The sequence below is a fragment of the Oncorhynchus kisutch genome, linkage group LG2 (assembly GCF_002021735.2).
Source record: "Oncorhynchus kisutch isolate 150728-3 linkage group LG2, Okis_V2, whole genome shotgun sequence".
Lineage (NCBI taxonomy): Eukaryota > Metazoa > Chordata > Actinopteri > Salmoniformes > Salmonidae > Oncorhynchus > Oncorhynchus kisutch.
In genome coordinates, this window is record NC_034175.2 from 4,820,127 (window position 1) to 4,842,056 (window position 21,930).

Here is a 21,930-nt window from a genome sequence, read left to right on the forward strand (position 1 = left end):
GTTGGCTGAGAGGCTACAAGAGCTAGTATTGTAATCTGGGAGTATGATGTGCTTTGTCAAAAATAAATGAACATAGTCATTATTCTATGAAATCTAATGAAACACATACAAAAAAAATATGTTTATGTGTTTTGCACACTACATGGAATTAGGGATTCAAACTTCTCTCACTTCTTTGAAGACATCAGCGTCTTATCACATTTGAAATTTTAGGCCTATCCGTCATGGTTGACAGATTCACTCACGCGCATCATCAGTGTTCTGGCTTTGGATTGCTCCTGTCCTCTTCCCCCACCCCGTTTTCATCCCTTTCATAATTGCCACCAACATAATCACACAGTTGCTGTGGCAACCGTTGGTGCACCCCTCTTTCTCTCTCTCTTTCTCTCTCTCTCTCTCTCTCTCTTTTAATACCGACATACACAAAAAAGATAGTGAGAGACTGTATCAAGGCAGAAAAATATCAAAGGCCCCCATTTTGATGTATTTTTGCGCATTTATCATCTGATGACCAGCAGCATTATGATGACTGATGGCTGTCATGTTTTTCTTCTAACACCTGTGACACTGTAGAGCAGCAGGGCTGGACTACCTCATTTTGGGCCCCGGGGCCCCTACCTCCAGGGGGTTTTGTCATGAGGCTGAGAGAAAATGGTGCAGTTTTATAATTTCATGCAATTCTACACATTTTGCCATGGGGCAAAGTAAAACATTTGCTGTTTATAGTTTATCTCATGCTATTCTTCACATTTGACCATGAGGCTGAGAGTAAACTGCAGTTTTAAAGCTGATTTCCTGCAATTCTACACACTTTGCCATTGCTTATGACGTGTTCGGGGGCCGTGGCACGTTTGCGGTCCATAATGGCCCACAATCCGGCTCTGCATAGCAGTTGCAGTGCATTATTGAGAAGGGTAGCTCATGTCTTCTGTATACAGTCTTTCTGGTATTGGAACCAATCGTATTGGAACCATAATCACTTCCTTAAACCAATTACAGACCATCATTGATAGGATGGAACTCAGCATCCGAAAGCCCTGGAGGGAACTCTCATCAACACCAGTTCGAGCGACCAATGGGAGCGCACTTGAGCTTTGCGGACCTTAGTGAGACCAGTCGCACAATCCCATAGGCATTGTATGATCGGGGTCGGTCGGAATTTCTGACGGAACTCTTTATATCAGCTTGGAATAAATGCAACGTAAATTTGCAGAGGAAAAATGTGTAGTTTAATTCAGGAAGACAGAAATCTGGCGACCTTCCTTTTGACGGTGTGATATGCCTATTGTGCTGCACTTGCTTGCTATAGTGAGTTTCGTAGGATAGCTAGATTGGCGTGTTCTTCTAAGGATTATTATTATTTTTTTACCAGACAATTATATGTGCAACACATGGAAATTTATGCACATCGTTTAGTTACAAAATGTATTTCAACAGGAAAAGTTAGACAATATTTCCATAAACTTGCCATTGCACAGCTTGTAGGCTATTCTAATAATAGTTTATTCCATCGATAGAGTCAACTAAAATAGTTTAGCTATGGCTAGTAAAAATAAATAGTGCAGATATGTCATATTGTCGACGGATATGCTGGTACACAACATTGGGCAGCAGTTTATCGACTACAAAATGAGGATGATTTGTCACAATAGTCTTCCTTCAACAGTTTATAAGACAGTCGTTATTGCCTAACCAGAGCGAATTTATCGCAGCAATCCAGTGCGCACAGTCTCCCCGGCTGTTATCCGGCAGAACGCCCAGGTAAGACATGGCAATATATTAACCTTTTTTGATACAGGAACATCATGAAACAAATGCTCAGTAATAGTTTAAATTGTCTTCGTGTTTCTCGTTACCTCGGGTTCCACATATGGCACAAAGTGATTTGCTATCAATGTGGATAAATATAGGATACATATATGTAACAAAACATATTGATTTGAAAGCTGCGCCACAGAAATCGACTTATCACATACACACGCTTGTAAGACGCAGCTGATACACATTGACACAGTTTTTATACATTGATACTTCATATGTGATTAGACTACACACACGCAGCCAGTCAGTGTATACACACTCGGGTTCTTATACACCCACGCACGCCTAATGATACATGCAAGTAATACCTCCGTAACCTACATGCAATAATGTATGCGTGCAGTGGCTGAGCTACAAGTTGTTAACCTGTAAAAGATATAGATGTGCCGAAGTCCATTCATACACAGACCGGTTACAGCCAGATATGGGTACACAAGCAGCGGCAGGTTCATTGCGCAGTTAAACTCACTATGGGCATTTCAGATTTACGTCTGTTTGCACTAGGCTACTTCTTCTTTGCTGGCCTTTTATCAGAACTAAAGCCATTTTTTGTGCAGGGTGCATATTAGACTATTGTTTTTCCAATATGGAATATGAAAGGAATGTTGTTCAAATGTGAGCATTTAACATTTAGCTCTTCACAGGGTGTGGAGATATTTCCCTCCACACCCAGATTGGATCAAACCAATCTGAAACCAATGAGTCATGATGGACAAGTTTTGTTACATCTTCTTCACACTATAGTATTGTAAATCAATAAGCAAGATGCTGTTGCTGTGATACAATGGCATGCAGGATTAGTCCTGTGTGTTTGTTCTGAATAAGTTTAGTGTCATGTCGTGATGTCCTTCCTTCAGTGGACATGGAACTCATGGATACATCATTCTGATCTGCACAGCACTGAGTGTTTTGTCCTTCACTTTTTGTTCCCATGTATTCTCTCACTCCCTCCCTCCTTTCCTCCCGTCCTTTAGCATGCAACGTTGTATGTGAGACAGCCTTGCCTCTGCCCCCACTCTTCATGCAACTGCAGTGCTTCTAGTCAGGAAGAGACATAACTAGAGACATCTATAGAGAGACATCTATAGAGAGGAATCTAACTTACAATGTTACAGTATAAACTCAGTGGCCAGTTTAAGGTACACCCATCTAGTACCGTGTCAGACCTCCTTTGCCACCAGAACAGCCTGAATTCTTTGGGGCATGGACACGTTGCTCAATTGGTATCAAGGGACCTAACGTGTACCAGGAAATCATTCCCCACACCATTACACCACCGCTACCAGCCTGTCCATGCAGGATGGGGCCATGGACTCTTGCTGCTTACGCCAAATCCTGACTCTGCCATCAGCATGACGCAACAGGAACTGGGATTCGTTGGACCAGCCAAAGTTTTGTCCAGTGCTGTTGATCACTGGAGCCACTTCTTCTTCTTCTTGTTTTTTGCTGATAGGAGTGGAACCCGGTGTGGTCGTCTGCTGCAATAGCCCATCTGTGACAAGGAACAACGAGTTGTGCATTCCAAGATGCCATTCTGCACACCATTGTTGTACTGCGTCGTTATTTTCCTGTTTGTGGCCTGCCTGTTGCACGATTCTTGCCATTCTTCTTCAACCTCTCATCAGCAAGCTGTTTTCGCCCACTGGATTGTCACTTACTGGATGCATTTTGTTTGTCGCAACATTCTCGGTAAACCCTAGACTGTCATGAGTGAATAGCCCAGGAGGCCAGCTGTTTCTGAAACACTCGAAACCGCACGCCCATTCTAGCGATCAATCGAACAGTATCTGAATGCCTCGATGCTTGCTTTATATAGCACGCCACTACCATGTGATTCAATCTGTAGTGGCAAACAATTTTTGTAAACTGGCCACTGATTGTATAGTAGTAATTATACAGATATAACTATAGAGACTAACTTACAGTATATAGTGGGAACTATAGAGATATAACTATAGAGATATAACTATAGAGATATAACTATAGAGACATCTAACTTACAATGTTACAGTATACAGTGGTAACTATAGAGATATGACTATAGAGACATCTAACTTCTGATGTTACAGTATATAGTGGTAAGTATAGAGATACAACTATAGAGATATAACTATAGAGACTAACTTTCAGTATATAGTGGTAACTATAGAGATATAACTATAGAGATATAACTATAGAGACTAACTTTCAGTATATAGTGGTAACTATAGAGATATAACTATAGAGACATCTAACTTCTGATGTTACAGTATATAGTGGTAACTATAGAGATATAACTATAGAGATATAACTATAGAGACTAACTTTCAGTATATAGTGGTAACTATAGAGATATAACTATAGAGACATCTAACTTCTGATGTTACAGTATATAGTGGTAACTATAGAGATATAACTATAGAGATATCTAATTTACTATGTTGCAGTATATAGTGGTAACTATAGAGATATAACTATAGAGATATCTAACTTCTGATGTTACAGTATATAGTGGTAACTATAGAGATATACCTATAGAGATATCTAACTTCTGATGTTACAGGATATAGTGGTAACTATAGAGATATAACTATAGAGACATCTAACTTCTGATGTTGCAGTATATAGTGGTAACTATAGAGATATAACTATAGAGATATAACTATAGAGATATCTAACTTCTGATGTTACAGTATATAGTGGTAACTATAGAGATATATCTATAGAGATATCTAACTTCTGATGTTACAGTATATAGTGGTAACTATAGAGATATACCTATAGAGATATCTAACTTCTGATGTTACAGGATATAGTGGTAACTATAGAGATATACCTATAGAGATATCTAACTTCTGATGTTACAGGATATAGTGGTAACTATAGAGATATAACTATAGAGATATAACTATAGAGACTAACTTACAGTATATAGTGGTAACTATAGAGATATAACTATAGAGATATCTAACTTACGGTGTATCAGCATATAGTGGTAACTATAGAGATATAACTATAGAGATATAACTATAGAGATACATAACTTACGATTTTACAGTATGTAGTGGTAAGTATAGAGATAGAACTATAGAGACTAACTTTCAGTATATAGTGGTAACTATAGAGATATCACTATAGAGACATCTAACTTCTGATGTTACAGTATATAGTGGTAACTATAGAGATATAACTATAGAGATACCTAACTTCTGATGTTACAGTATATAGTGGTAACTATAGAGATATACAGTGGGGAGAACAAGTATTTGACACACTGCCGATTTTGCAAATGTTCCTACTTACAAAGCATGTAGAGGTCTGTCATTTTTACCATAGGTACACTTCAACTGTGAGAGATGGAATCTAAAACAAAAATCTAGAAAATCACATTGTATGATTTGTAAGTGATTCACTTGCATTTTATTGCATGACATACGTATTTGATACATCAGAAAAGCATACAGTGCCTTGCGAAAGTATTCGGCCCCCTTGAACTTTGCGACCTTTTGCCACATTTCAGGCTTCAAACATAAAGATATAAAAGTGTATTTTTTTTGAAGAATCAACAACAAGTGGGACACAATCATGAAGTGGAACGACATTTATTGGATATTTCAAACTTTTTTAACAAATCAAAAATGGAAAAATTGGGCGTGCAAAATTATTCAGCCCCCTTAAGTTAATACTTTGTAGCGCCACCTTTTGCTGCGATTACAGCTGTAAGTCGCAAGGGGTATGTCTCTATCAGTTTTGCACATCGAGAGACTGAAATTTTTTCCCATTCCTCCTTGCAAAACAGCTCGAGCTCAGTGAGGTTGGATGGAGAGCATTTGTGAACAGCAGTTTTCAGTTCTTTCCACAGATTCTCGATTGGATTCAGGTCTGGACTTTGACTTGGCCATTCTAACACCTGGATATGTTTATTTTTGAACCATTCCATTGTAGATTTTGCTTTATGTTTTGGATCATTGTCTTGTTGGAAGACAAATCTCCGTCCCAGTCTCAGGTCTTTTGCAGACTCCATCAGGTTTTCTTCCAGAATGGTCCTGTATTTGGCTCCATCCATCTTCCCATCAATTTGAACCATCTTCCCTGTCCCTGCTGAAGAAAAGCAGGCCCAAACCATGATGCTGCCACCACCATGTTTGACAGTGGGGATGGTGTGTTCAGGGTGATGAGCTGTGTTGCTTTTACGCCAAACATAACGTTTTGCATTGTTGCCAAAAAGTTCAATTTTGGTTTAATCTGACCAGAGCACCTTCTTCCACATGTTTGGTGTGTCTCCCAGGTGGCTTGTGGCAAACTTTAAATGACACTTTTTATGGATATCTTTAAGAAATGGCTTTCTTCTTGCCACTCTTCCATAAAGGCCAGATTTGTGCAATATACGACTGATTGTTGTCCTATGGACAGAGTCTCCCACCTCAGCTGTAGATCTCTGCAGTTCATCCAGAGTGATCATGGGCCTCTTGGCTGCATCTCTGATCAGTCTTCTCCTTGTATGAGCTGAAAGTTTAGAGGGACGGCCAGGTCTTGGTAGATTTGCAGTGGTCTGATACTCCTTCCATTTCAATATTATTGCTTGCACAGTGCTCCTTGGGATGTTTAAAGCTTGGGAAATATTTTTGTATCCAAATCCGGCTTTAAACTTCTTCACAACAGTATCTCGGACCTGCCTGGTGTGTTCCTTGTTCTTCATGATGCTCTCTGCGCTTTTAACGGACCTCTGAGACTATCACAGTGCAGGTGCATTTATACGGAGACTTGATTACACACAGGTGGATTGTATTTATCATCATTAGTCATTTAGGTCAACATTGGATCATTCAGAGATCCTCACTGAACTTCTGGAGAGAGTTTGCTGCACTGAAAGTAAAGGGGCTGAATAATTTTGCACGCCCAATTTTTCAGTTTTTGATTTGTTAAAAAGGTTTGAAATATCCAATAAATGTCGTTCCACTTCATGATTGTGTCCCACTTGTTGTTGATTCTTCACAAAAAAATACAGTTTTATATCTTTATGTTTGAAGCCTGAAATGTGGCAAAAGGTCGCAAAGTTCAAGGGGGCCGAATACTTTCGCAAGGCACTGTAACTTAATATTTGGTACAGAAACCAGAGATCATACATTTCCTGTAGTTCTTGACCAGGTTTGCACACACTGCAGCAGGGATTTTGGCCCACTCCTCCATACAGACCTCCAGATCCTTCAGATTTCGGGGCTGTCGCTGGGCAATATGGACTTTCAGCTCCCTCCAAAGATTTTCTATTGGGTTAAGGACTGGAGACCTTGAGCTGCTTCTTATGGAGCCACTCCTTAGTTGCCCTGGCTGTGTGTTTCGGGTCGTTGTCATGCTGGAAGACCCAGCCACGACCCATCTTCAATGCTCTTACTGAGGGAAGGAGGTTGTTGGCCAAGATCTCGCAATACATGGCCCCATCCATCCTCCCCTCAATATGGTGCAGTCATCCTGTCCCCTTTGCAGAAAAGCCCAAAGAATGATGCTTCCACCTCCATGCTTCACGGTTGGGATGGTGTTCTTGAGGTTGTACTCATCCTTCTTCTTCCTCCAAACACGACAAGTGGAGTTTAGACCAAAAAGCTATATTTTTGTCTCATCAGACCACATGACCTTCTCCCATTCCTCCTCTGGATCATCCAGATGGTCATTGGCAAACTTCAGACGGGCCTGGACATGCGTTGGCTTGAGCAGGGGGACCTTGCATGCGCTGCAGGATTTTAATCCATGACGGCGTAGTGTGTTATTATTGGTTTTCTTTGAGACTGTGGTCCCAGCTCTCTTCAGGTCATTGACCAGGTCCTGCCGTGTATTTCTGGGCTGATCCCTCACCTTCCTCATGATCATTGATGCCCCACGAGGTGAGATCTTGCATGGAGCCCCAGACCGAGGGTGATTGACCGTCATCTTGAACTTCTTCCATTTTCTAATAATTGCGCCAACAGTTGTTGCCTTCTCACCAAGCTGCTTGCCTATTGTCCTGTAGCCCATCCCAGCCTTGTGCAGGTCTACAATTTTATCCCTGATGTCCTTACACAGCTCTCTGGTCTTGGTCATTGTGGAGAGGTTGGAGTCTGTTTGATTGAGTGTGTGGACAGGTGTCTTTTATACATGTAACGAGTTCAAACAGGTGCAGTTAATACAGGTAATGAGTGGAGAACAGGAGGGCTTCTTAAAGAAAAACGAACTGTGAGAGCCGGAATTCTTACTGGTTGGTAGGTGATCAAATACTTATGTCATGCAATAAAATGCAAATTAATTATTTAAAAATCATACAATGTGATTTTCTGGATTTTTGTTTTAGATTCCGTCTCTCACAGTTGAAGTGTACCTATGATTTAAAAAAATTACAGACCTCTACATGCTTTGTAAGTAGGAAAAACTGCAAAATCGGCAGTGTATCAAATACTTGTTCTCCCCACTGTAACTATAGAGACTATCTTACAGTATATAGTGGTAACTATAGAGATATAACTATAGAGATATCTAACTTACTATGTTGCAGTATATAGTGGTAACTATAGAGATATAACTATAGAGATATCTAACTTACTATGTTACAGTATATAGTGGTAACTATAGAGATATAACTATAGAGATATCTAACTTACTATGTTGCAGTATATAGTGGTAACTATAGAGATATAACTATAGAGATACCTAACTTCTGATGTTACAGTATATAGTGGTAACTATAGAGATATGCCTATAGAGACTAACTTACAGTATATAGTGGTAACTAAAGAGATATGACTATAGAGATGTCTAATTTACTATGTTACAGCATATAGTGGTAACTAAAGAGATATAACTATAGAGACTAACTTTCAGTATATAGTGGTAACTATAGAGATAAAACTATAGAGACTAACTTACAGTATTTAGTGTTATCTATAGAGATAAACCTATGCAGACATCTAACTTCTGATGTTACAGTATACAGTGGTAACTAAACAGATATAACTATAGAGACATCTAACTTACAATGTTACAGTATATAGTGGGAACTATAGAGATGTAACTATAGAGACATCTAACTTACAATGTTACAGTATATAGTGGTAACTATAGAGATATAACTATAGAGATATAACTATAGAGATATAACTATAGAGATATAACTATAGAGATATCTAACTTCTGATGTTACAGTATATAGTGGTAACTATAGAGATATAACTATAGAGATATAACTATAGAGACATCTAACTTCTGATGTTACAGTATATAGTGGTAACTATAGAGATATAACTATAGAGATATAACTATAGAGACATCTAACTTCTGATGTTACAGTATATAGTGGTAACTATAGAGATATAACTATAGAGATATAACTATAGAGACTACCTTACAGTATATAGTGGTAACTATAGAGATAGAACTATAGAGACATCTAACTTCTGATGTTACAGTATATAGTGGTAACTATAGAGATATAACTATAGAGATATAACTATAGAGACTACCTTACAGTATATAGTGGTAACTATAGAGATAGAACTATAGAGATATCTAATTTCTTATGTTACAGCATATGTCATTTTAACATTTTTACTTGTTGGTGTGTTAGGATACTGGTGATACATTACAGTAATTATAACTGCACGGTGTTTCACTCTAATTTGCGTCTTTAGTCGTGACAAGTCTTTTGGATTAGTTTTTCCTGCTGGAAATTGCAGGTTGGGATGCCTTTTTCGTGAGAATAGATGTTGTTAGTGGAAGTGATAAGGAATGTGGTGATGGAGATAGAACAATGTATAGATAGAGGATGAAATGGAAGATATTATGGTATCATGGACAACCAGTGATGATGGAGGTAGAAGTTTCAGAATTGGCTAATAGGTGTAGATTGGACAATACCTATTTTTCTCTCTCTCTCCATCTGTCTCTCTCTCTCTTACACACAGACAGAGCTGCAGTGCTATTCTAAGAGAGTTAGCTGCCTCAACCCACGCACCAAATCTGAGAAAGAGAGAGGAAGGGAGAATGAGGGAGATGGGAGAAAGGAGAGAGCGAGAGGAATGAAAGGCGAGAGGGAGAGACTACAGAAAGGTTCAGAATGCCTGTAGAGTATACTGCAGTCACACACACACACACACACACACACACACACACACACACACACACACACACACACACACACACACACACACACACACACACCACACACACACACACCACACACACACACACACACACACACACACACACACACACACACACACACACACACACACACACACACACACACACACACACACACACACACACACACACACACACACACACACACACACACACATACACACACACACACACACACACACACACACACACACCACACACACACACATCTCTCTGACTGACATACATGCTGCCACTTCAACAACAGCATTAACAGTGTTCATTGTGCAGATATCAGATCTTGCAGATGCAAGTGAAAGGACATCCAAATCACTCTCTTCCATCATATTTCATGCTTGTTGTGTCACCCTATCTTGTTATGTTGTTTGGGTTGTGCATTTGTGGGTCTGTCTAACTGTGATGTGCGGTGTTATATTGGTAAGTGCTGGGAGAAATGTACTTGATTCTGTGCCACCCACACACCGCCCTCCCACTCACGACCGTCTCTGCGTCTATACCTCTGGCTCTTCCCGCTCCCCACCAACTCTCTCTGCTCATTTAAATCCCGACCCTACATTTATCCCCCTGCTCTCTCTCTCTCTGTTTCACTTTCTCTCCCTCTCTCATCTGCTTTTCAGGAGCTGATGCTCCTGCAAAAGGCAGACACACTAACACACAGACACACCTAGCATACCTAGTAGCTTTGTATGCATGGATTTATTGTGTATTTATTTATATATGATCCTAAACTGTCAATGAATTATCACATCCTTCCAGTTAATTGATCTTTATTCATCAGCTCAACCTTTACCTGTTGGTTTGAACGTTAGAATGAGTGACATGCCCCTTTAATTGTGTGAGCTGACTGCGTTCAAGCTTTGTTAATTACCTGATTGCACTTGCACACACCTGTGGCCTGCTGCCTGAAGCACTTCAGTTTGTTTAAATGGAGGATGGTGTTCTGTGTGTGAGTGGGACTGCTGGGATGTCTGCAAGTTTTTAATAAAACTACACTATTTATTACGATATCACTATCTCTGTCTCATCAATGTGAGGGCCAGCTATCTCACACACACATAACAGCACACAAATTCAGGTGCATATGGCTGGCTGCCCTACACACACACACACACACACACACACACACACACACACACACACACACACACACACACACACACACACACACACACACACACACACACACACACACACACACACAAATCAAATTCAGGTGCATACAGTATGCATGGTGCACACTTCTTGACAAGTTCTATTCCAATTTATAGCTAGAAATTCATAGCAATTCATGAGTGTCTTACAGAGTGTGTTGTCTGTGTGTTGCTGTGGTGTGTGTGTTAGAATACGAGGGAGGGAGTTTGTGTGTGTGGGGGGGGCTTGATGTCCACTCTCCTAATTGATTCTTTCTGTGTTCCATACAGGATCCACAAATCTGTGAAGACATTCCAGGCCTGATCCCCTTTTTCCAAATCTGTGAAGACATTCCAGGCCTGATCCCCTTTTTCCAAATCTGTGAAGACATTCCAGGCCTGATCCCCTTTTTCCAAATCTGTGAAGACATTCCAGGCCTGATCCCCTTTTTCCAAATCTGTGAAGACATTCCAGGCCTGATCCCCTTTTTCCAAATCTGTGAAGACATTCCAGGCCTGATCCCCTTTTTCCAAATCTGTGAAGACATTCCAGGCCTGATCCCCTTTTTCCAAATCTGTGAAGACATTCCAGGCCTGATCCCCTTTTTCCAAATCTGAAGACGATACAGGAAATCAAGCAGAACGTTCAGGGAATAGAAGAGTTCTTTATAAAAACTTGGAACAACAGTGAGAACTGCTGGTTGTATTCTCCATAGTTTTTATTGACATGTATTGAAACAAGTAGAGCCATCAGTGATTTCAGCAGCCCCCCTGCCTCCCCTATCCATGCCCACATGCTCAGCAACAGATAAGAACTGTTTTGATAATTGTATGTAATTATAATTTGTGTGGGAGACGGAGCTGTCTCTATTATCACCTGTAACCTCAGACACAATAACTCCACACATTTACATATTTCTCTCCAAAAATGCTTTTCTTTCAGTTTTAGGACCAAATCAGGAATAATCAGAGTTATTGAAGGAATGGCACATGTGAACTACAATGTGCTATTCAGTCCTCAACCATCATAATGAGACACAACTGAATTCAATCTGTAGAGTTACATCTAAACCTCAAGCTCTTTTCCTTGTATATTCTATACTAGACATACATACTAAGTTTGTACATCTAAAAACAGAGGTACCCATCCAGCCACTAGCTGTCTATTTGATATAATACGATTTGTCGTAACGTTTTATACTTTCTCCTCATTTGTGGTATTCACTGTCCTCTGTCCTTAATGTAGGGCGCTGGCTCTGTAGCCTTCAGCCCAATCAGAGGAACAGTAAGTGCCTATGCATTTTAGATAAGACCATAAAACATTTAAGTAAATAAGTGGCCAATGCATTATGTAGTTAGTGACCTGTGATGTTTATATGCCTAGAAGGGCAATGTCCTGCTTTACAGTCACACAGTATGTTTACACTACGCCACAGCCATTCAGTGCCCTGACCCGTCAAGAACCACAACCTCTCCAACTGCCATTCAAATGGTCTGCAACATCTAAAAGCACAGGAACACAAATGATTTAGATTTATTTAGCACAAGATTTATTTAGTACACATCTTTTATTAAGCATAATATTGAAACATTTAGACATTTATATGTAGAGATTTTCTACTTTTTCAGAGAATATTAGTTTACAGGTTGAGTCTAAGTGCAAACTGGGAATGTATCCAGCGCCAAAACGACATGATTGAATCATTAACTGTTTACATTTTAGGAACAATGTTTACAGAGGACTGTTGCCCTTAAAACACAGGCCTATGTGTCATTTTGTGACATATTATTTTACAAGTGCCATAACTCATTGAGGAAGCTTACTTCTTGTCTTCAGCTAAACAAAGCACAACGTGTTCAGGAATACGTCATGGTGAAGGTAAAAACCCTCTGTTTGACCTTTCATCCAAGGAGATTCCATCTATTTTTGTATTTTTTCATGTGAATGTTATAACCTCAAACTAACTTCACATGATTCAAAGTTAGGTTTTGTATGGTAGATAGGTTCTAGAACTAGGAGAAGGAATAGACGATCTGGGTTTGATTAATTTACCCTCGTTTACTCTGTGAGGCTTATACATGTCTGATTTGACTGTAATGGGATGCAGAATATTATCGCAGAAGATGTTGAAGATAATAGTAAAAGAATGAAATTCATGTAAATACCTCTGTCACCAATGGTTGACACTTACAACTGGTTGACACTCGTGACTTCCATCTCTTAAAGCATATCTAGAATTCATTCACAAAGTTTATCAGACATTTTAATTATTAAATTAAGATATTTTGAAAATATGAGTACCAAACAACTCATACCTGCTACCTAAATGTTTCAAATAGTGTTTTAGTGGTTTAATTCTGAAAAAGGACAGCCTTGTAACAGCGTTGAGTCGACAACAGAAAATAGAGCTCTTAGTCATGTAAAGATGACGCCCACCACCAATCTCCAAGTCTTCGCCGTCTCCCTCCTCTCTCTCCTTGCTGCCCCACTTACCACAGCTGAGGACAGCTCCCCCTCTCCCTCTCCCCTACGTACCGACCCCCGGCCTCGCCAGGGGGGCTCCACCGACCCCCCTCAGTCCGCCCCCAGCCCCCCTCTCCTCCTCCTGACCATCCATGCCAACCGCCCCTCTGCCCTCCGGGGCAGGCCCAAAGCTCCAGAGAAACTTCCAGAATCCCCTGGGGTTCTGGAGACCCCTCCCCGCCCCCTGGCCCAGATCATGTTCCCCAAGAACGTGACATCTGCGGCAGCGGGAGCCCTGGCTCCTCCGTTGCGCGCGGCCCAGGTAGCTCCTCCTCCCCACAGACTGGTGGACGTGGACGTGTGCCATGGTTACTATGACGTCATGGGCCAGTTGGACAACACCTTCAATTGTTCCAAGGACAGCTTCATCTACTGCTGTGGCAGCTGCCACTACCGCTTCTGCTGCCCCGACCCCACCCGTCGTTTGGAGCAGAGCAGCTGTACCAACTACGACTCCCCGGATTGGGCCAAGACCCCGCCACCAAACGCCATACTCCTGGATGATGATGAGCCGGAACTGGACCCTCTGCAGCCTCTGAGCCACAACACAGGCTTTGTGATTGGAGGTGTCATTGTGTTTATGGTAGCGGTTGCCGTGGGGATTAAGATAATGTTCAACAAGGTGTCGCAGCAGGCCAACAACGGAGAGATCAACATGCCAAGGTGAGGGGAGGGGTCAATCAGTACCAGACCAGACAGATGAACAGACAGAGCGCAAGACAGACAGTCACACAGACAGATAGACAGATGGACAGTCAGACAAACACAGATTCATTAATCACTTCATAATGTCGTTATAACATGTTTATAGCATGTTTCATTCATAAGATCAGACAAGATATGATATCGTTAATGCCGGGGGGGGGGGGGGGGACTGTTATTACTAGAGGCAATAAAACACATTTTACACCACCTAATTACTTATACTTTTACATTTTTTACATTCTCTTTTTGTTTTGTTTTCTCCTCTCAGAGCGCTGGTGGACATGTTGCGTCACCAGTCCAGTCCAGTGCAGCAGGATGAGAGGAACAACAGCGTGGCTCTGTGTGGTTCAGGGGAGGGACAGGGTACGCTGGGCAGACCTCCCAAAAACCTCTATGCCCCTGGCCTGCCCAGCAAGGACAACAGACGTGAGTGGCCAGGGGAGCATTCAGTTGGAACAAACAGGAAATGAAAAAGGGAAATGAGGACAAGCTCACATAGTACACTTCTGTTTCAAAGTTGTTTTGCCTGTTTTGTGCTGTTGTTGGGCTTTAGGCTTATTTCAAACTGTCTTGTAAGAAAGGGGAAGGAGTAAAATGGATTAGATTAGATGAGGTTATTAGTCACATGCACAGTGTTGCAGATGTAATCGCAGGGCTCAGTGAAATACTTATGATCCGAGCTCCAACAGTGCAGGTCAAAAAAAGACAAGTGAATGAGACAATAATAAAAATAATATTACAACTGTAGCAATGATAATGTCTATTGGGGGGAGGGGCAGGGTAAGTGTTATTGGGAGGGGGTAGAATATCCATAGGGGGAAAAGCAAGGGGGAGGGAGTAGGTAGCTCCCTAGTGGCCTGATGGTTGGTGGTAGAACCTATTGGCCAGTCTGACAGTTTTTGCCATGATACTCCTATACTGCCAGTGTCTGGGCGATGGAAGCAGGGAGAACAGGCCATGATGGCTTGGGTGCCACGAGGTCCCTGATGATCTTCTTGGCCTTCCTGCGACGCCTGGTGTTGTAGGTGTCCTGGAGGGCAGGCAGTGAGCACCTAATGGCTCGTTTGGCTGAGCGTACCACCCTCTGTAGAGCCTTGCAGTCAGTGGCGGTGGAGTTGCCGTACCAGGATGCAATGCAGACCAGCAGTAGTCTCTCAATGGTGCTCCTGTAAAACACTGTGAGGGCCCTCGGAGACAGGACAAATTTATTCAGCCTCCTGAGGTAGAAGAGTCGCTGCTGTGCCTTCTTTACTACGGTGTCCCTGTGGTTTGACCATTTCATCTCATCAGATATGTGTACGTCGAGGAACTTGTAAGTTCTCGAAGAGGGACAGTTATGTGAAACAAAGTGCAATATCCTGGTCAATTCCCACAGGCTCAATAAATGATAAGTGAGTGAGTGTGTAAAGGGGAATTGGCCCAGGTAATGTAAAATAGGATGGATGCCTTGATCTTAATGTGATTAATAAACCATGAGGCTAGAAATCGCCTGATAACATCCACAATTGAGCACATCATACAGTGTATCCCTCTGCTGTCTCACTCACGTACACACACATCTACATTATGTATACACTGTTGCTCCACAGCTGATGACTGTTTGTTTGTTTTGCAGTGGGGAATATTCAACACAATTTTATCCATTCAGGAACCAGTCCCAATCACACTGCTACCATCGGTAAGTCAACTGGTGGTGTAAATGGTTGGTGTATGAATCTGGTGCCCTTCCATGTTTTACAGTTTTTCACAATAATGTCTTAGATGTCAATGATACCAATCTGGTTAGATAAAGGTTGTCCAAAAAGCAACAATTAAGAAACAAACACACCATAACATAGCTGTCTTTTGACCCCTCAGAACACGCCCCCCGTATGAACAACACCCAGCTGGCGGCAGGAGGCACTCTTCTGTCCAGCAAACACAACAATACTAAAGAGCAGCCCTCCTTCCACCACTCCCTCCACAACCTGGCACAGCTCCCCCCATCCTACGAGAACGCCACCAAGCCAGAGCTCAACAGATACTCCTCGCTCAAACGCCTGGGTGAGTAGTGTACCATGTAGCAACATAGAGATAGACCCCGTTACACAGAAAACAATATCTCTATGACTTATGTGTTTCACTATTCCTCTTTTGATTCCAGAAAAGAGTGGTCTTGATGAATATTCATCGGGCTACTGCACCACCAAGAGGCGTCCCCACACGGCCCAGCCCGCTCTCCAGTCCTCCAGTCACCACATCCCCTGTGGCGGAGACTACAACACCATGGGTGGGAGGGGCACCCTCCCTCGCCACGCCCCCCGCCCCTGGATTCAACCCACCGGCCTACCCCCCGTCTCCCCCACGGTCAACCCCTACCCCTTGGACCCAATTGAGCAGCACTACAATCCCAACTATGACACCCTGTCCAAGCCTGCCAGGAAGGTCATGTCGCAGGACCAGCTGCTCAACATGGGGGACGTCCCCGGGAACACTGGGACCCTCTCCAGGATGTCCAAGAACCAGCAGCACCAGTACTACAAAGCCATGGCTGCTGCTACTAAGAACACCAACACCCAGACCCTGACAAGGAAGCCCCAGGATCGACCCCAGGAGCGGCCTCAGTCCAGCACCCAGACCCTGACAAGGAAGCCCCAGGATCGACCCCAGGAGCGGCCTCAGTCCAACACCCAGACCCTGACAAGGAAGCCCCAGGATCGACCCCAGGAGCGGCCTCAGTCCAGCACCCAGACCCTGACGCGGAAGCCCAAGGATCGACCCCAGGAGCGGCCTCAGTCCAACAACCAGACCCTGACGAGGAAGCCCAAGGATTGGCCCCAGGAGCGTCCCCAGGATCGCCTACTCATGTCCCCAGATCACCTGGAGGAGAGCATGGGTAGAGGGGTCGGAGGGATGGGAGTGGGTGTGCAGGATCCATACGCCCATGGAGGCGGGGGAGGCATGGTCCCCACTCTCCCCCGGGGTGGTCTCACCCCTCAGCAGAAAGCCCAGTCCCAGCAGAATGTATGTGCCACGCCCTCCCTGGACAGGCACCACATGATCAAGATGAACTCTCACCCCACCTCAGGGAGGGAGCAGGAGAGAAGCCAGGGCATGACGGGGCATATGAGTGGAGGCATGGGGGGAGGCATGGGGGGCTGGGGTGGCAGCGAGATGCCCGGGGCGGGGGTTGTCATGGGAACAGGAACGCTAGGGGGCCACAGCGCCAAGAGGATGGCTTTCGCTGCCAAGAGGCAAAACACTATTGAGCAGTTACACTTTATACCAGGAGGGGGCGACGGAGGAGCAGGAGGAGGAAGTAGAGGAGGAGGAAGTGGAGGAGGAGGGGGAGGCAGTCAGGGCATCAGGACAGGCAGTAAGAATGAGGTGACAGTGTGAGGGGCACCAGGTAGAAATTGCCATCAACTGCAAATCTAGGATCAGATTATCTCACCCCTAAACCCACCCTTAACCATTAGGGGGATGAACAAATATCTGACTCTGTATCAGTGGTTAGGGCAAATTCTACCTACTGTGTGTGTGGTCTTCATGAAGAGAGTAGACATATGAGAATAGGAAGGGTAGAGAAGGAAATATGGTGAATCAATCTGTACATATAGGGAGATGAAGGACTTGCTTAGAGGTCAAAATGGTAGAGGAACGGAATTATCCTGCCATTTTTATATATGTGATACATCAGCCATATTTCATATCTAATGTGCCATATTGCCATACACTGATTCCATGAATAACTGAAAAAAAACGTGGGAGAAATTAGATAGCTAGGACTTAGTTAAGAAACTTGTTTGTTCATGCATAACCTTGTGTTTTATATCAAATGTTTTACAGAATAAAGAAACTTTTGAGCCATATTAGAAAGGAGGGACAATAATAATACAGATAATACATCTACGTATGAGAGAGAGAAGAGTGGTGTACGGCCAGACTGTGTACTTCAGTGTTACATAGAAAAACAGGTTACACTTGTATCAAAGGATGCTATTTTCCCCATGGAGCATTGAACTGATGATCTTCATGACCTATGATGTGGAATGTCGGATGATGTAGGGTATTGAATCCGGGGAGTGGTGTACGAGTGAGCCCGCCTCATTGTGACGCAGGAAAACAGAGCTGTCGATAGTTGCTTCTTGTGTGAAAGAATGAGTGACCTTGAGAAAATTGCTTCCATACATTCTCTAGTTGCCCCCAGTAACTGATCTGAGGTCAGTTTTGCATCCCACCACCGCCTAATAGTTATGCTCAGCATTTGGGGAGGTTGAGCTGATCCTAAATCTGTGCCTAAGTGCAACTTCTAGCTGGAGTTCCCCTGTGACCCACCTGTCTTCATCAGAACAACCAAATCTGATTGAGCCATGAGTCACTATGTTTGACGAGGAACTTCTGAGTTGATCAGCCTACCAATAGGAGGATTAGCTACTGCAACTACAGGTTATTTTCTTTCATAGAGCACAAAAAGTACACTATGATGCAGGTGTTGCACTTCATAATATGACTGACCTTCAAAGCCATGCATTGGGATACAAATAAAATACCACAGAGAAAGCACGTCTGACAATCACCATTTTATTAATCTCACCAGAGGAGAATTGACACAAGCCAACATTTCTACAGGACAATACAAATGATTGGCTTCAGAGCAAGCCAAAGTGTATGTGTCTAGGGACTTGACTGTAACAAGGCAGTGGACTATAATGCATACTGTAGGATGACTCCAATGATGAAGCTGTCAGATATGAGGGTGAGACTCAGAAGAGACTTGGTTGGCTAGGATGCCCTTCATCAGAAGAGGACCTTGCTCGTAGTAACACACTCCAACCGTTCTCTATTAGGTAGAAATGTCATAATATCAATAATAATGCTTAATATTAAGGGCTATCCTATCCTACATGTGTGGCTTTGGACCATATAATACAGCATATTAATGCTTTCACTTAATTTGTGGTGTTGATATTGTCACTGACGTGTGAGTACTAATGTCCTGTAGAAGCCTGGAGTCAAACTTGTAAAAAAAAACATGAGCAGTTTTTTTCCAGCCCAGCTCAAAGAGGGAAACACTAAGACAGAAACGTTTTTGCACAATCCCCTGATATTTGCACCAGATAAAGACAGACATATTTTGTATCACGTCTTAGTGGTTTACATTCAGCAAAAAAGGACACTCAGTCACTGGTGATGCGCGGGGCTGTGTTTGATAAACTTAAGGGACTTAAGAAAATGAACAGACTTGTATTCGACTAAGAGAGAAGTATAACTGTATATATATATATCATCTACAGTATACAAAGTGTCTCATATTGCTTACAAATGGACAGAAGAAAAAAATCTGACATAATTCAGGAGATAAAATGACTGACATGTTGATAAAGATTTTCTTTTGACAATCTTCCTATACACAATGGTAACTTACCCAGTGAGCAAAATGGCATCTTTTAGATGTCCATGGACGTCGGCGTCAGACGGTGTTCACTGGGTAGTCCGTGTCGGTTATTGTCATGATTACAACAAGTGTTATTATTAATGATTATTATAATTGTTGTTATAATTAATGGTTATCTTATAGTAATGATGTTGGTGTTATTTTTCTTAGTGAGATTTTAAGTGTTTACATGTTTTTAGATACCTATCTTTCTCATGACATTTTGTTTGTTTTTGTTACATCTGAACACAAAATGGGGATTCAAACTAACACTGTCTAATCTTGATGCATGTCAACTCCATGGTTTGGTAATGCATTGACCATATGCCTGAATACAGGGCTTTATTACTTTTCTACAGTATCTAGACTATTTGAAAATATTGCATAGGTATTAGCAAAAGTTGTGTTGGTTCCACGTGTTGGGGTGGAATCATTACACTCACCGTTCACAAGGTCAGACAATATTGATAGGGACTAGGGAGGGAAAAGTTCTGGGTTTGGGACCAAATTGAAACACTTACTAACACCACAGCCTAACCCAATAAAACCCAAAGGGTTAACACATGATGTCACAATGTATGTGTTTACATTAATGTCTTAAACACAGGTAGGTAAAAAGGGTATAACAGTAACAACCTGAATGTTCAGTAACAGTGTCTTTTTTCAGGGAATTAGGACAGCTAACCTAGTTTTAGATTTGTATTTAAGTCACAGAAAGTCTGTAGCAATGTCTGTACTATCGCCACAAGCCATAACCATTGAAACAGTCATTACATACACTTCTGCCATTATTTTGTACATGGTAAACCTTTTTTTGTGTAAGTATATTGTATTTTGTATAGCTAGTACAATCAGAATATTCTAATGGGTTGTGGCTCTCTTCTATAACACATTAATTTGAGGCTTCAACAAATTATATGTGAGTATTTAGTGGAATGTATAGTGACCACCCAAATGCTTAACATTTAACATATTTCTATATAGCCTATTATGTGGCAACAGGGATATTTTTGATGAGTAATGACAAATAACACATGTAATAGATGGTGAATGAAATATGACACAAAGAGATGAATGAATAGGTGTATGTTTCGACACCATCATTAATGAATTTAAACCTATATAGAACGAGGAAGGATAAATCTAAATCTAGATTTGTATGAGATTATATAGATTTGTATGGGATGATATTTACAAGTGAACTTCATGAATGTTTTCATGACTATTATTAATTTGAATATATAAAGGCCTACTTTTAATTTCTCCAATGCATTTTGATCCCCTTGGATACAGCAGTGATCGAACACTACATTTGTAAAATAAAGTTGGTGGAAAAGGTTGTCAGACTTGTTTCTTTCATCAGGGTCTTACTCAAGTACTGATGAAATTGTATGATATTTGTAGTGATAAACTAGCCATCCTACTCAACTATTCTCATATGAAGTGACTTTACTGACAGGTAAGATTGAATAAATGTTAGACATTCTGTGGGAAGTTGTTCCTAAATCTACAGTAGGCTACAACTAAATCACTAGCTAATATGGCAACCACTACTTGTCATGCAAGCTTTAATTTCAACGAAATTATAACTGTTCTCCAGAACCTTAATGAACTGAATCAGGTATGTTACCACGGGTTTGGAGCAAAAGCCTGCACCAATAGCCTTCAGGAGTTACCCCTGATCCAGTGACATTACCATTTCAATGAAACACAACATTTGCATGACAAAGCCTGTCACCCCGCACGTGCCAGAATGACAAGCGTACTTTTTTTTGTCCAAACATCTAGGCATTTTAAACGTTTTATATGAATGACAATGAAATGCAAGTTAGCAAATACACGGCAGCCATTTTAACAAGTCTGGTTGGTGAATGCTATGCCCAGCTGCAGCATGAAGCCAGTTAAAATGGCTTCAACCTCCCGCAGAGTCTGAATCTATTTCTGACGTATCTTTATCACATTATTTGTCATTCGGATACCTACACGGGTGACGACTTGACATAATATACCATAAAAATCTTTATAAAATGGAAATAAGAATAATCCAATGCAAAATATCAGTTAGCTATAGATAGCATGCTTGCTATCCAAAACAACTACTGAACCACAGGTTATGCTACCCGGAAATATTTCACGGGCCGGAAAGGACCAATGTTAAGTGAGCACACGTCATTCCCTTTACCCCCCCC

General features: G+C 41.9%; 1 protein-coding gene across 1 annotated transcript; it reads left to right on the forward strand.

Moving 5' to 3' along the window:
* The first annotated feature begins 1,132 nt into the window (after nucleotides 1-1,132).
* LOC109881832 (uncharacterized) lies at nucleotides 1,133-20,308 on the forward strand. Its single transcript, XM_031785499.1, has 6 exons — nucleotides 1,133-1,761; nucleotides 11,388-14,283; nucleotides 14,594-14,751; nucleotides 15,941-16,003; nucleotides 16,183-16,368; nucleotides 16,469-20,308. Exons 2-6 carry the CDS (start codon nucleotides 13,523-13,525, stop codon nucleotides 17,701-17,703), a joined length of 2,403 nt encoding a protein of 800 aa, XP_031641359.1. The 5' UTR covers nucleotides 1,133-1,761; nucleotides 11,388-13,522; the 3' UTR covers nucleotides 17,704-20,308.
* Nucleotides 20,309-21,930: the final 1,622 nt, after the last annotated feature.

Excerpts from the sequence above, each read along its gene's own strand:
- LOC109881832 (XM_031785499.1), top strand. The coding sequence starts at position 13,523 with ATGACGCCCACCACCAATCTCCAAGTCTTCGCCGTCTCCCTCCTCTCT. Across the intron at positions 14,752-15,940 it reads GCCCAGCAAGGACAACAGAC|TGGGGAATATTCAACACAAT; the intron begins GTGAGTGGCCAG and ends TTTGTTTTGCAG. Across the intron at positions 16,004-16,182 it reads CAATCACACTGCTACCATCG|AACACGCCCCCCGTATGAAC; the intron begins GTAAGTCAACTG and ends TTGACCCCTCAG.